This window comes from Dendrobates tinctorius, unplaced genomic scaffold, assembly GCF_039654945.1.
Source record: "Dendrobates tinctorius isolate UK_male_01 unplaced genomic scaffold, ASM3965494v1 ptg000020l, whole genome shotgun sequence".
Classification (NCBI taxonomy): Eukaryota; Metazoa; Chordata; class Amphibia; order Anura; family Dendrobatidae; genus Dendrobates; species Dendrobates tinctorius.
The window spans coordinates 18,747,086-18,761,314 of NW_027361688.1; the positions used below are offsets into that span (position 1 = coordinate 18,747,086).

The following is a 14,229-nucleotide window of genomic DNA, read 5'->3' on the forward strand; positions in this document are numbered from 1 at the left end:
CGCCATCTTTAGTATGGGAAAGCCTCCGGTCACATGACGTGCTTGACATCATTCGTACGCGTGAGGAAATATAGACGCCATCTTTAGTGTGGGAAACTGCGCACTACAGTTGTCACTAATGCCCTTATCATAACATCCTATTTTCAGAAGACACGCCCCTTGCCTACCTCAGGCGATAGTAATAGGGTTTGGCGCCATTTTCTGTCAGAAATAATGGTGTAAATGTTTTGTATATAAATGGAGGCGTGTTAAAATAAAAACTATACAAACACATTCAGTCTGCTACAATGGGGAAGGGGAAAATATAGTCAGAGCCAATTTTACAACCATCACCACCCCTGTGAGTGAAGTGAACTGACCGTCATCACCACAGAGTTCTATACAGTCTTAGTTCAGTCCATGTGAATCCTAGGGGCGTTTTCAGCTGTGCAGTGGCAGTTTATGCAAGCTCTCAGTTGAGCCTGTGCACATTAAGTGTATGTGCACACTAGGCGTTTTTTTCCAGCAGCAAAGAATCTACAGATAAGACAGGTTTTGCTTAGGTGTTTTTTGTGGTGCAGTTTTCCACCACCCATTGCTTTCAATGGGTGATAAACGCTGAAAGTAGCGACATGCTCCATTCTGCAAAAAAAAAAAAAAAAAAAAAAAAACTAAGTGTGTATGAGATTTCTAAAAACTCAGACTTTGCTCGTACTGTAAGACAGCTGAACATATGCTTAGTGTGCGCAGAGCCCAACACAGCCTGTGTATCGCATCTTTTAGGGGCTTGTTCACACCACGTCTATCCCCATGGTTGTGTTTCTTGCTACCATTGAGTTACATGATATGACATTTTGGTGCGGGGGGGGGGAGGGGAAGAATTCCACCAAAAGTAAAAATCCGAAACCCCTTTTTGGCTTCCTCCTTACAGTATTTTATCTGGATTTAAGGCCTTGAAAGAAGCAGATGAGAATCTAGACCGCACGTGACTGCCTGTGTCTGAATCATATACTGGGGAAGGGGCTTCATGATTCGACACTCCGCAGGCATGCCGACCCCACAAACTTGCTTTGAGCCCATAGAACCTTTAGTTTTTTTATTTCGATAGACTGCTACAGGTGCAGCAGTACAAGTGTTTTACTTAGATCCCAGAAATCTGATAAGTGGGGTGGGCCCCTAGGACCAGCAGTCTTTGAGGCAGGGTCCCCACACCACTTTTTTGGGGGGGGAATTTAGGCTGCTCCTGCTGACATCACAATTGACAGATCAACAGCTTCTTTTCTGCTCTGTTGATGGGCCATGGACTGATGAAGTCATTGAGTGACAGCTAGCTCCCCGCTGCATAACTGCGGGAAGCCAACGGTCAGCCAGGATGATGTCAGCAGAGCTGTTAAGGCCCCGTCGCACGCAGCGAGATCGCCGATTTTGTGACGTCACAGCGATCTCGCCAGCGACATCGCCGTCAGTGACACACATCAGCGACCGCCCCCCCTGCCGAGTATCGCTGATCGTGTAGGATCGTCCTGGGCCATTTTTTTGATCGTTAGTCTCCTGCTGGCCAGCACGCATCGCTGTGTGTGGGAGACCAACGATCAGCGACGCTGCACGCTGGTATCTAAGGTAGACAGCGGGTAACTAAGCCACGCAGCTCTTGGATACCCGCTTGCTCGCTGGTCCTGATCGCTGGAGGGGCTGTCTATGTGACAGGTCACCAGCAATCAGCCTAATGAGGTCCCAGCAATCCCATCCACGTCAGATCATTGGTGGGATCGCTGCGACATCATTGTGTGTAACGGGGCCTTTACTCTAATGTGAAGCAACAGAAGCAGTCAGCAATTACCTTCTGATTCCAGTGGTAATGCTGACCTGTTTACAACTTTACCCACACCCCTGACTGGCAGTTTGCTTCCAATCAGGGATGGAGTTACACAATATTCCAACTGGCCTGTACCCAAAACCTAATCAGACTGATACTCTCCTGCTGATAAAACACTAACTATTGAAACTACAGCACACAGCCTAAGTGACACATCCCTGGAATCAACCCATTACTCCACATTATGCTGCTCACACTAGCAAAATCCTTGTCAGATTCCCTCAGAATTAGTGTTGTACCAATACTGTTGGTATATTCAGGATCACCCCTTATGGTTTTGTAGTACAAACCGTAGACAGATTTGCAGAGACTACGTCCATTTGTTCAGTAGCAGATTTTATTCTGACAACTATTTTTACTCTACAAACTTGTATGCAATAATAGTGATGAGGTGTAAGTGTGCAGGACGAGGAGAGGCGCAGTATTCAGAGTTCCTTGATGTCTTTCTGAATGCTCCACAGAGTGGCCGCGCTCTTCTGCAACTGAGCAACCTCATTGTCTCCTAGCTTCTGATTCACCACCTTAACCAGTCCCTGACCGTCCAGGACACAGGGGAGACTGAGGAAGACTTCATCTTTAATGCCATAGAAGTTCTGGTGGGAAAAAACAAAAGTCCAGAAGTTAGTTTGTCAAGTCAACGTTCATGATTGACCAATGGGTTTCCTGTCTAATCACACCAACATAAGACCACATGTTTTCCCCTTCATTGGGGGGGAAAAAAAAAAAAAAAAAAAAAAAAAAAAAAAAACGCAAACCCACTTGTATGGACTTGAGTTACCATTTTGACTTGCCAGCAATTTCATTTATTTCCTGTAAACACTACTGTTAGGGGGAGACTATACGGCATGAATATATAAGAGAATCAAAATTATACCACTATATGGACGCTTTGCCGACTATTGGAATCCTGTAGCTTTAAGATATTTCAGATTCTCCAAGACAGATTTCTGTATCCACCTAGTTTCATCGAAACTAGGCTAGAAACAATAATCAGTTTCATAATGATTATATAGTAAATTAAAACGGGTCACCCCCTAGTGTGACAGAATCCACCACTACCGACATGATAGATCCGAAGATTTTCCTGTTAGCTAAAAAGACTACTGCAAACAGTGGAGCCACCGTGGCAAGCATCATGCACCTAACTGGCACTGCTCACCTGATAGGGAAGATTGGTTACCTTTACTAAAGTCATGCAGCATTTTCTAATTATTCCCATTGTTTTAGCCCTACCATCTCAATAGGCAGTTTTCAGTTTTATGCAAAGTTTAATATTTCTCTTATGGGAGTGTCCCTCCCAGTAATACAGGTTGGATGCAAGGTCTGTATCCAGGGTGCCTTTGTCTAGCTCATATCAAGAGCCTTTCTCCTGCACATCTCCCTTTGCATATAATACACTTTCCACTCTCCATTCAACCCCCTGCAATAAGAGCAGCTTTCTATGTACACTATAGCATAGCTGTTAATCAGTGCTGGAAGCATTGTTGGACCAGGAGGCTTGTGGGCATCTAGTCTGGCAGTGAAAATCTCTTGCCAATTGTGGTTTCAGTACAAAGCACAGCCTAGCGAGTGACAAGTCACTGGAATCAGGGTCTCAATCCCTACATCATGCTGCCCTCGGACCAGGGCTCTGAAGGTCTTCCTCCAACATTGCATTTAGGAAGCAAGTGAGTAAAACAGGTGTTTGTGCCAAGGTGTACATGGCCTACTAGCAGATTAGATAACCATACTAGTCTAATACATGAAAGTTTCCCCTTTAAGAGCTTTAGACTCTTTACAAAAGGCAACAGGAACCCATCAGCACAGAATGAATATTCACACAACTTCTTACCTTCACCATTGTGGAGACTGGATGTACCCGAGACAGGTTCTTGGTTATGGATTCTACCAGGTCAGCCACACTCATGCCGATGGCCCAGTTGGTGTAACCCTTCAGCCTGATCACCTCGTAGGCACTACAATGACAGGTCAGTGTTGGCGACTTACCACCATGTGTGCAGTTTGATAGTTCGTCAAAGTTTGTTCTTCACATTACAGATGTCAGCTGTGAAAGCAGGACTGCGCCATGATCAAGCACACCCAAATGCATTCATGACTTAGCAGTCAGCCTATTGTCTAGAGACTACACTTAGGCCATGGTCAGAGTTTTACAGGATATTGGAAGACAAAAAACTGTTTTAAAAAAAAAAAAAAAAAAAAAAAAAATGCAGGTTTTTGCCTTGTCTAGTGTACTTGTTTTATTCACCAGACTAGTGTCCCCCACTATCCTTTCGGGGGGCATGACTTTACATTTTTGGGACTGGCAATAGACCAGACCTTGGCAAACTACAGCCAATGGACCAAGACAGCTGAAGTAGTAGCCCACAAGACTGCATCATGCCTTTGCCCATTGTCACCACCATCTGTATCCTCCAGAGGTAGAAGCCACCGGCTCCTTTTTCCACCATTCAGCGTGTGCTACTGAGACAGCAGATGCAGTGTCACTTGCACAGGAGACAGAAGCAGAATGCTGGGGGAATGGAAAATATCCATCCTTTTACATATGTAGCTACATTTGTTTATTTTGTCAATTTTAAGGTTTAGTTTTAAATGGGTCCATGACTGGTACAAGTAGCAAGATTGGTGAACTATAGCCCTTCTGTAGGGTTTATATCTTGCCACCATTACCTGTCAACCACCTGCTTGTGGACATCTTTCCAGTTCTCAGGGTCCTTGTCAGTTCCAATGTCAGGGTTCAGAGACTGTAAGGCAACACCAGCCACATTGACACCACTCCAGACAGGAACTGCAAAATGGAGAGTTGTACTTCACAATTCAGGCCCTCTCAACAAGTACCCTTCAAAAAAAAAAAAAAAAAAAAAAAAAAAAAAAAAGAGGATAGCCACTCACCACTAGAGTCTCCATGTTCTCCCAGGACATACCCATGGCAGCTGCTAGCACTGACACCGAGCTTCTGAGAAATCATATAGCGGAATCTTGCCGAGTCTAGGTTGGTTCCACTTCCTATGACACGGTTCTGGGGCAGACCGCTCAATTTCCATGTGACATAGGTCATGATGTCAACTGCAAACAAAGTAGTAGTTTATATCAGATGTTCCACGTAAGGGTTTACAGCCCAAAAACAGTATCCAAGAGGTACCTGGATTGGAGACTACAAGGATTGTGGCATCAGGACTGTATTTCACAACCTGTGGAATGATGAACTTGAAGACATTGACGTTTCTTTGTACCAAGTTGAGACGGCTCTCTCCCTCCTGCTGTCGGACGCCACCAGTGACCACCACAATCCTAGAATTTGCAGTTACACAGTAGTCTACAGAGTGGGAAGATACAGAATATGTAAAAATACAGAGTCATGATGTTCCTCACCCAACAGAAGTCATGCGAGATTGATAAAGTTGTAGAAGCCCTTGAATGTCAGCTACAGCATGAAATTTATCTGACAGTGGGGATAACCCTTAGCAAGTCATCAAGTGTTATGGCAAACATCTCCCCGTATCAGACATTCACAGTCTGACTTACTACACAGCCTCCTCATACTCCCTGGTTGCAGGTGCCATGGTTGAGTAATGGTTAGGTCACTATTCACCTTTGTCAGCAACAATGGTTGGAGTCTTAAGGAACAGGCTTCCATGTTGCAGGTCCAACATCTCTCCCCTCAATTTGTCTTCCAAGATATCAACCAAGGCTAGTTCATCAGCAAGGTCCTGTTGAAGAATTAAGCTGTCAATCACACCACACTAAAATTATACATCTGTTGAGATAAGAGTATGGCCTTCTAAATCCTTAATGTTTACCCTACCAACAGCCACCTTCATTTAAGGTTAGACAATTGTCATCAATTGGTTTTCTTAGAGGGCGAGTTCCCCATGAGGGTCCAAGGACAGACCATGGTAGATGGACTGGCTGTTTGTCTGACCCAAAAGTCTCATGGGCATATACGAAGCTGTCGAGTTTGGGTCCAATTGATGCTACTGGTCTTATTTGCACCACTCCTTCTCAATGGAGGCTAGTGATGCCATTGACAGTACAATATGATCCGTCCGTAGACCAGAATGTTTGTGGATTATGCTCGTGGCATCAGGTGTATGGGGGAGGCAACACCTCTATTCACTTTTGATGCAGAGTTGAGTGGTACTGGATAACTCCTCTAAGCCACCACTAAATCTTTTTAGTAGTTTTCCCAAGGAAGATACAGATTTCGGTATGCACTAGAAAGACTTCTGCATTTTTTGGGGTCTTGAGGCATTTGGCCCCTTTTGCAGGCATTAGTCTTCTAGTCGTGTAGAAAGTACAATGTTCCCTTTGTGCTTTGGAGACAAAAGCTTGCTGAAGGTCGCGGTCACATGCTTTGTGACTAGCTATATTTGGCACATACCTTCTGTAGGATGCTGATGGCACATGCCATGCCAACTTGCCCGACACCTACGACTGTTATCTTGTTTCTTGGAGCAGCGGCCTTCACAGGCGCAGTGGAGCTAAGCAGTGTCTCTTTTATGGTTGCCATGCTTGGTTACTAAAAGAAAATTGTGACATTGAACTTGGATTTAATTAAGCAGTTGCAATTCTCAGAACGTATTCTGCTTGCAGTCAGTGAATGGAGAACAGAACCTTATGCCAATCACATGGCACATTTACCCAATTACAAGAGTATACACACACTTCTAGCAGTAGACTAGTTACAGGTCTCTTAAGCCCCTTTTTCTCAACAGAAATCCCCCAAGCCTGATGAACAGCCTAGAGATAATATGGTTTATTTGCAACCATTGATACAAGTTTCTGTAAATTAAAGCCCCTTTAATGAAAGGTAGGGCATGTTAATGGAGGATGTGGTTTTAAGTAGGGACTAGATATTTGGGTTGCACATATGGAATCTCATACAATTTTCATTAAATGTGGTTTTTGTTGTGCAACTTCTTGACATCACTACTCATAACCTCCGTGTAATTCTGAGCCATCCTTTATGGTACGTGCATCCAGCCCCCACAGCTGATGGAAGCAATGTGGCCCTCATTAGTCCTTTGTCAGGGTCACATTTCCATGTCTGGAATTGCTGCCTTGATCGGAGTGGAAACTATTCTATGTGTCCTAGAAAGGAGTCATCGGTACTGGATAGAGAGGGACTGATCCCTGACAAGTGCTGTGGTCTTGTAGACAGGCGAGCTGGGGAACGTTTCCAAGGCCGAGAACATGACTTTCCTGTCCAGGATGGTGACCAATAAAAAAAAAAAAAAAAAAAAAAAAAAAAAAAAAATTATATATATATATATATATATATATATATATATATATATATGTGTGTGACTATTGCCTGCAGTAGTCATTGACTTGGCCATACACGAGTAATTATCTGCTGGACGACCATTCGGCCAACTATTCCGCTCATACATACGAGCTCTTGGCTTAGAGAGTGTTGAGGAAAGAAGTTCCAGTGGCCTAATCCTTCTCTTCCAAGATCTGTCAGTCAATACATAGGCCTTTGTCTACTGGCCATGAGATTTATCTGCAGAACATTAGCAGGGCCAACTAAATTCCATGAAACCTGATGTATGGTGGTCACACAGAAGGCCTCATTGATCAACTGTGTTGCCCGTAGCAACAGCTCAGCTTCCATTTAAGAGTTCTGGTAAAGTGTAAGCCGCTTTGTGGTCGTTGCCTTAAAGCTATGCTCTGGTTGCTATAGGCAACAGACCATTCCCTAATAATTTGGATTACAGGCCCAAGGATTTTTTTTTTTACATAAAAAGAAAGTGAACTCTTTAGTTTCCCTTACAGTTTTGTCACATTTAACCCCCCCCAGGATCAGAGTAAATCAGCTTGAACCCTCAATGGCATGCTGATAAACTCATGCTTCTGTCCAGCAGAATAAACTTCTACATTGGGATCCAGGGGTACTGCCAACGTGGCATTAGTTGGGCAGCTATGCCATGTTTAGTTGAGGTGCCACATCCTCCACAGCTCCCAGTGCAAGTACCTCATTGAAGTCTTAAGGGGTAAGTTCTCCTGATACACCATGTTGCTTCCCCATTTGCAGCAGCTTATGTACCCATGGTTACAACCACTCAGTGACAGTCGCAAGGGGCCTTAATCATGGCTACATAAGCTGCTGCAATACCCTGCACAGCAGCAGGCGGATGATGCCAACATTAGAGGGAGACGAGAGCGCACCGACACCGTGCCTTCAGCTCCTGCAGGGTCTGTGTGCAGAGCTGAGGATTAAACACAGGTAGGGCTTGCTGGAGAGCTACCTATTCTAGGCAAGGTTCTGACCCCAAACAGACCCATTTGTTAATGGGAGGGGGGACAGGAAAGCTGCAAATCAGGCAAGATTTTCTTCTGTTCCAAGAGGGGCGATCAGACATACGCTAGTAGTGTCATTTTGAAAAAAGGTCAACTTAAGTGCCAAAAAAAAAAAAAAAGTTCTAACATTGGTCCACGTGCGCAAGTCATAACCTGGGGAATTTCTTTTTTAGTTTCTTCTCTAGAACAGCTCATTTCCTGTCCATTTCCAGTAACCAGCGACTCATCCGACGTGGTTACGAAATGGTTAATCTCCATCCTGGAGGCCGTGTGCATGCGGCTTTTGTACCAGGAACCCGCATTATCTTGCACGGTCTCTAGCGTCAGGATAAGGCCCTTTAAGTGCAGGCGCGTAGATCTGGCAGGCGTCCAGCTCGCGTCCTACACTGGGGACGCCTGTAAGCTTGCGAGCAGGGCCCTCATTCCTCTTGGTAGCTGTTGATCTATGTGATTATTGTTATGCTGTAATGTCTATCGTCTGTACAAGTCCCCTCTGAAATGTAAAGTGCTGCGGAATATAGCAACAATAGTTCGTAAAGGACAAGACGGTGACGGGATAACAAAGGGTTACACAACCCTCATCTGCATGGGGTAAGACAGGTGACATGGCTAAATGCAGAATAAGTCAGGGATGCATCGTACGGGCGAGACGCGCCAGGTGATCGGAGCGTAGGGACCACGGCCAAGGGTCGCCCAGGGCATCCTGGTCCTCTCGTTACGATACCGGCGATTCTGGGTAGGACCATCTAGAGACCTTACAGAAGACGCGAGCCAACCCTCCATACAAGAGCCATGCAGAGAAAGCGCACAATGGCAGCATACATACGTGTGGAAGTCAAGATCCTAGGAGGCTTCTGCTGTCAGAATGAGGCAGAGGAGTGGTCACAGCCTCATTACTTCAGACTACATCACTACAGACGACAGACACACCCCATCACCTCACTCAATCCCCTCCAAGGACATCACTGCAAGGGCAGCGCAGGCCCAGCCCTTCTTCATACGCCTCCTGAGCCCTACAGCAGCTCATTGTTATATGGCACAATAAAGAGGGAGACACGTACGATGAGGAGTCGGCGTGGCAGATAAGGGTTAACAGTGTGATGAGTGACAAGGCAAAAACAATGCCTAAAAAAAAAAAAAAATATATATATGAAGGTCACCAATACAAAAATACTGTACGCTTGCTTTCTAGAGCAACGAAGCACACTATACATATGTGCCGGGAAATATTTTACTCACTTATATAGCGCCATTAATGCCACAGCACTGTACAGACATCACTGTCCCCATTGGGGCTCACAATCTAATTTCTCCATCAGTATGTCTTTGGAGTGTGAGAGGAAACCCACAGAACATACAGACTCCGTGCAGATGTTGTCATTGGTGGGGATTTGAACTCAGGACCCCAGCGCTGCGAGGCTGCAGTGCTAACCACCATGCTGTCCTACATGGGGGTCTTATTGGAAGTTCAGCTACATTGAGAAAAAAAAAAAGAAAAATTTATATATATATATTTCCTAAAGTTATTTGCATCCAGTCAGCAGAAGACCAGAGCTCAGTGAGCAAGCTGCAGTCGTGCCCACCGGTCCTCAACAGACAGCGTGTGCTGAGAACAGGATGTCAATCAAGGAGCAGCGGCCAGATTACAGCCTGTATCAGGACAGACATCTTGTGTAGCCCCCTGACCATACAGGCCAAAGACCTAGGGGTACCTGTGGCTCAATACTCCAGCAGACTGGGCAGATCTACAATAGGTGCAGAGGATGCAATCACAACCAGGCCCTGGAGCCCCAAACTAGACTTGCAATAGTTGACCCCCTCCCCATTAAAGCTTTTGCATTGGGACCCATGAGCTTCACATTGCATACAGTGTTTTAGGCATGTTGTGAAAACTGATATGTTGGGGTGCAGGTGAGCACAACTCATATGGGTGCACCCAAAATAGCCATCTCCTCTTCTCCCCCCCCAAACAAGGGTCATCCAACCACCATGGGGACATGGTCTTTGCATTCATTGCCACCTTCCAGCGATCAATGGGTCTCATGCACCTGTCCTATTAGGATAGGACACAATGCCTGAGAGTGCACTAAGTAAGCCCACGCTTATTTTGGCCACATTTGCCTAGTAGATGTCAACCATTGTGCAGCCAGAGCCCCAAGCAGCAGCCACAAGAGCCCCCATGATCATCTAGAATCAGTCACAGCAGGGGTTTTAGTATGCATTTTTTTTTAAAGCCATAAGGTGATTAATATATACTTATAGTATCTTTTTCCTTTGGCATTAATGTGCCTACACAACACCCTGAGCCCTACATACCTTCTGCTCTCAGCTCCACTTCTACCACCCAAAGCCCAGGAGGAGTGAATACCCACAGAGGGCACACGGCTATTTATCTGCTCCATGGTCCTAAATAGAAGTCAGCTGTAATCTGGTCATTAGTGCTACACAGAGGTTTATGGGAGGTTTTAAAGGAACACTCCAGATAAGCGTCATACATGGTGAGAAGCTGCGGAAAATCCACTGTGTTTTCTCTATGCGGGTAAACGTAGAGGATTTCCTGCTGCTGAATACACAGGGTGAATGCTCACGCTGCAGATTTTAATTTTTCCGCAACTGAAAATCTCCTCCCATCATCTAAATCACTGAACGGCTCATTTGCACAACTTTTTGCTTCAAAATCTGCAACGTGTAAGCGTACAGGTTCCCATGCTTCGTATTTGGTGCGGGTTTTTCTGCAACATATTTCCTGCAGATTTTGTTGCAGATTTCACCTTTTCGATTAGCACTCGAGCATGCTCAGATAACACCTTATCGCTCGCTCCTCACTAATGGAGACCTATCAGGTAGAAACGCCATTTAGTCTGTGGTTACAGCTCGCTTCCAGCAAACATCATTCTCTGGGTCACCTTGTCACACAACTGCATAGCGGCGGCAGCATATAATTACCTGGCGGCCGGTGTCACCTTCTCAGAGGTTACTAGAGTGCAAAAGCAGAGATCGAACTGCTGGGTCCCAGAGTAAAATCTGCAACCTGGGCCGAGCCATTCACATAGACCTACACAATATGTATGGTCACCATATGGCTATGGCACAACACCCCTCCATGGCCATCCAACTTCTGTTTGGAGACAACCCTATGTACAAATCCAATCAATGGATGAAGAATTTTAGAGGGTGGAAGACTTCAGTTACGGTCGGCCAAAGAAAGGTCCCCCATTTCCGTAGAGGGGGCTCGTAGTTTGCCTTAGGGTTGGGGCTCAGTGGTGTCAAAATGTTGCCCATTATCAGAATGACCCTGCCCCACTCAACCTTGTGAGATCTTTCTTGCAAGGTTCCCAAGGTTCTTTGTGATCTTGTTTTCCCCATAGGGTAATATTGCAGTTATCAAAATTTTGGAAATTTTAGCTCTTTGATATATGTTTTGTAACTGGATATATCCAAGGGATTATGCACATGGTTGAGCCATTAAAGAGAACTTGTCAGGTTTTTGCTACCCAATCTGAGAATAGCATGATGTAGGGGCAGAGACCCTGATTCCAGCGATGTGTCACTTACTGGGCTGCTTGTGGTAGTTTTGATAAAATCAGTATTTTATCTGCTGCAGATCTAGCAGTTCTCTGAATGCTGACCTCTGTATAACTCCACCCACACCACTGATTGGCAGCTTTCTGTGTACACTGTGCATAGGTAGAAAGCTGCCAATCAGTGGTGAGAGCGGGCTTATTCAGAGCTAATGAATATGGAGGATTACATGGCAGCAGGTTCCTAGTGATAATCTCCTGTTGATAAAACAGTGATTTTACTAAAACTACAGCAAGGAGCCCAGTAAGTGGCATATCACTAGAATCAGGATCTCTTTCTCAACATCATGCTGCTCTAGAATTAGGTGGCAAAAAACTGGTAACAAATTCGCTTTAAGGGGGATTCCCAAAATTGAAATGTATCCACTGTCCATAGAATAGAATATTAATTTACTGAATGCGGTGGATCCCTATATTGGGACTTTCAGCAATCTCAAGAACAGGTCCTACAGACCCCCTTCTGACTAGAGCAGAGATTGAGCATGGGCACCACTGCTCGATTCATTGGCTATAGGACTGTTGGAAATAGCCAAGTGCTGTAATAAGGTGTCTCACGATTCCACCCCACAATGTGTCTGGGATGCAGTTACTGATGGCTCAGCTGTCCAATCTGATGCAGGGGTGTGCTGAGCTGTTGGTGTTTTGATTGACAGCTCGACCGGCCAATCTGAGACTGGGAGGTTTTGGGCTGCCTTCAGGTGTTCCCTGTCCCAGGTGATTGCCAAGCTTCTTAGCTGACTGTGAGTCCCAGATCTCTGTCAGATGTATATTTAGCTTCATTTCTGCTCTTGAATCTTATTGCTGCCTGACTTGGGACCTAGCTCTGACCCTCAGTTTTGCCTTCTTCCTTTGCCCTGATCCGCTTTCCTCCTGGTATTCTGACCTCGGACCATTACCTGACTACTCCTTTGTCTCTTCCCTCTTTTTATGACGTACCCTCCGTGCTTTTGACCTCGGACTCCTTGACTACCCTGACTCTCAGCTTGTCCACGAGTAGGGACTCAGCCTCACATAAGGCATGGACATTGAATGGAGCAGAGGTGCACATGCTAGACCCCCAGTGATAAGTCATTTATCCCCCATCCAATAGATCGTATTAAATCAATTTTACGAAAACTCTTTTTGGGCCCATAGCAGATTGTAGGTAATGTATTACAGACTACATCTCAACTATCCTGGAAATCCAGGAGGCTTCTGGAAAAAAAAAGTAGACCTTCCAGACTCTCGGGAGCTGGCAAAACCAGCACTTCTGGAAGGCTTGTTGGCCGTGACACAGGGATGCCCTATCTTTGGACAGAGTCCTGTCACCCAAGTCCCTGGAGGAGCCTGTGAGAAGTGGTTGTAGAGGGGTTATGGCCACTAAAAAAGTGAGTAGCTGTGGGTAAAAGTTTTTGCTATGCCCTGCAGGCATTTTTCCACAAAAGTGGACAACTATATGTCTGACTAATTCTCAGAGCACAAATCCGTATTTTTGACTTTGGTAACACTGTGCACCTGTGGAGTTCCTATCCTTGGCCTTGGTCTTCCCACCATCGTGAAATGGACCCCTTTTCTTCAGGGGTCATAGCACTTGGTCTAAATTACATTTTTTAATGAATATCTCCCTAGGTGTTCCTCAATGTATAGTGCACACAACCCACCTGTAAAGGGTCCTATCAGGACCCCACCACAAAAGAGAGACTTTACTTTCTACAATTCCCCACCTGAAGAAGAGCGACCTAACACAGAGCTCTCCACTCTGCATAGCTCACGGCCATGTAATTACATTTTTACACGACTTTTGCTCCTAGTCCCGTTTGTTTTACCTGCAGAAATAAAACGGCCTGAAATCTGGTCCCACAGGAATCAGCAACATTCCAAAACTGTGTCTTTAGGCGTTTTTCTTTTCTTTAAAGTGAGAACACAATTATAAAAGACTGACGATAGTTTTACCGCCATAAAAAATAATTCTGACCTATGCTCTACTGTGATAAAAAAAAATTTAAAGAGCGAAAAAATGGATGGGGGGGATGAGTGTGCGATTTGAAAAAGTCTGACTCCTGGGACCACACCTGATAACCATTTACAGGATCCATTTATTTTGTTTAAAAGTAATATGTCAGAATGTTTTGCTATGTAATCTGAGAGCAGCGTGATGTAGGGGCAGAGAGCCTGATTCCAGCGATGCATCACTTAGCGAGCTACTTGGTGCAGTTTTGATAGAATCCCTGTTTTCTCTGCTGTAGATGTGGCAGTGCTCAGAATAAAACTCCACCTACAACCCTGATTGGCAGATTTCTGTGCACATTGTAAGCAAGCTGCCGATCAGTGGTGGGTGCGGGGTTATACAGATTAGCTGGACTGTCTTGCATGTGACACCTAGTCCTGCAGTGATCATCTCTTTGCTAGTAAAACATTGATTGTTTTGAAACAGCAGCAAGTGATACCTCCCTGGAATCAGGTTCTCTGCCCCTACATCATGCTACTGTCAGATTAAATGGTATAAATCTGCTG

General features: G+C 45.1%; 1 protein-coding gene across 2 annotated transcripts; it reads right to left on the bottom strand.

Annotated features, from left to right (window-relative positions):
* Positions 1-2,174: 2,174 nt before the first annotated feature.
* Positions 2,175-10,587, bottom strand: LOC141083509 (L-lactate dehydrogenase A chain-like). Of its 2 annotated transcripts, none has more exons than XM_073567814.1 (8): positions 10,472-10,587; positions 6,234-6,371; positions 5,445-5,562; positions 4,995-5,168; positions 4,745-4,918; positions 4,523-4,640; positions 3,687-3,810; positions 2,175-2,448 (listed from the first exon to the last, which is right to left on the bottom strand). In XM_073567814.1, the coding sequence occupies exons 2-8, from the start codon at positions 6,360-6,362 to the stop codon at positions 2,281-2,283; spliced, it is 1,005 nt and encodes a 334-aa protein (XP_073423915.1). In that variant the 5' UTR covers positions 6,363-6,371; positions 10,472-10,587; the 3' UTR covers positions 2,175-2,280. The 2 variants fall into 2 exon arrangements, with proteins under 2 accessions (XP_073423915.1, XP_073423916.1); XM_073567815.1 differs by lacking the exon at positions 10,472-10,587 and adding an exon at positions 8,982-9,136.
* Positions 10,588-14,229: the final 3,642 nt, after the last annotated feature.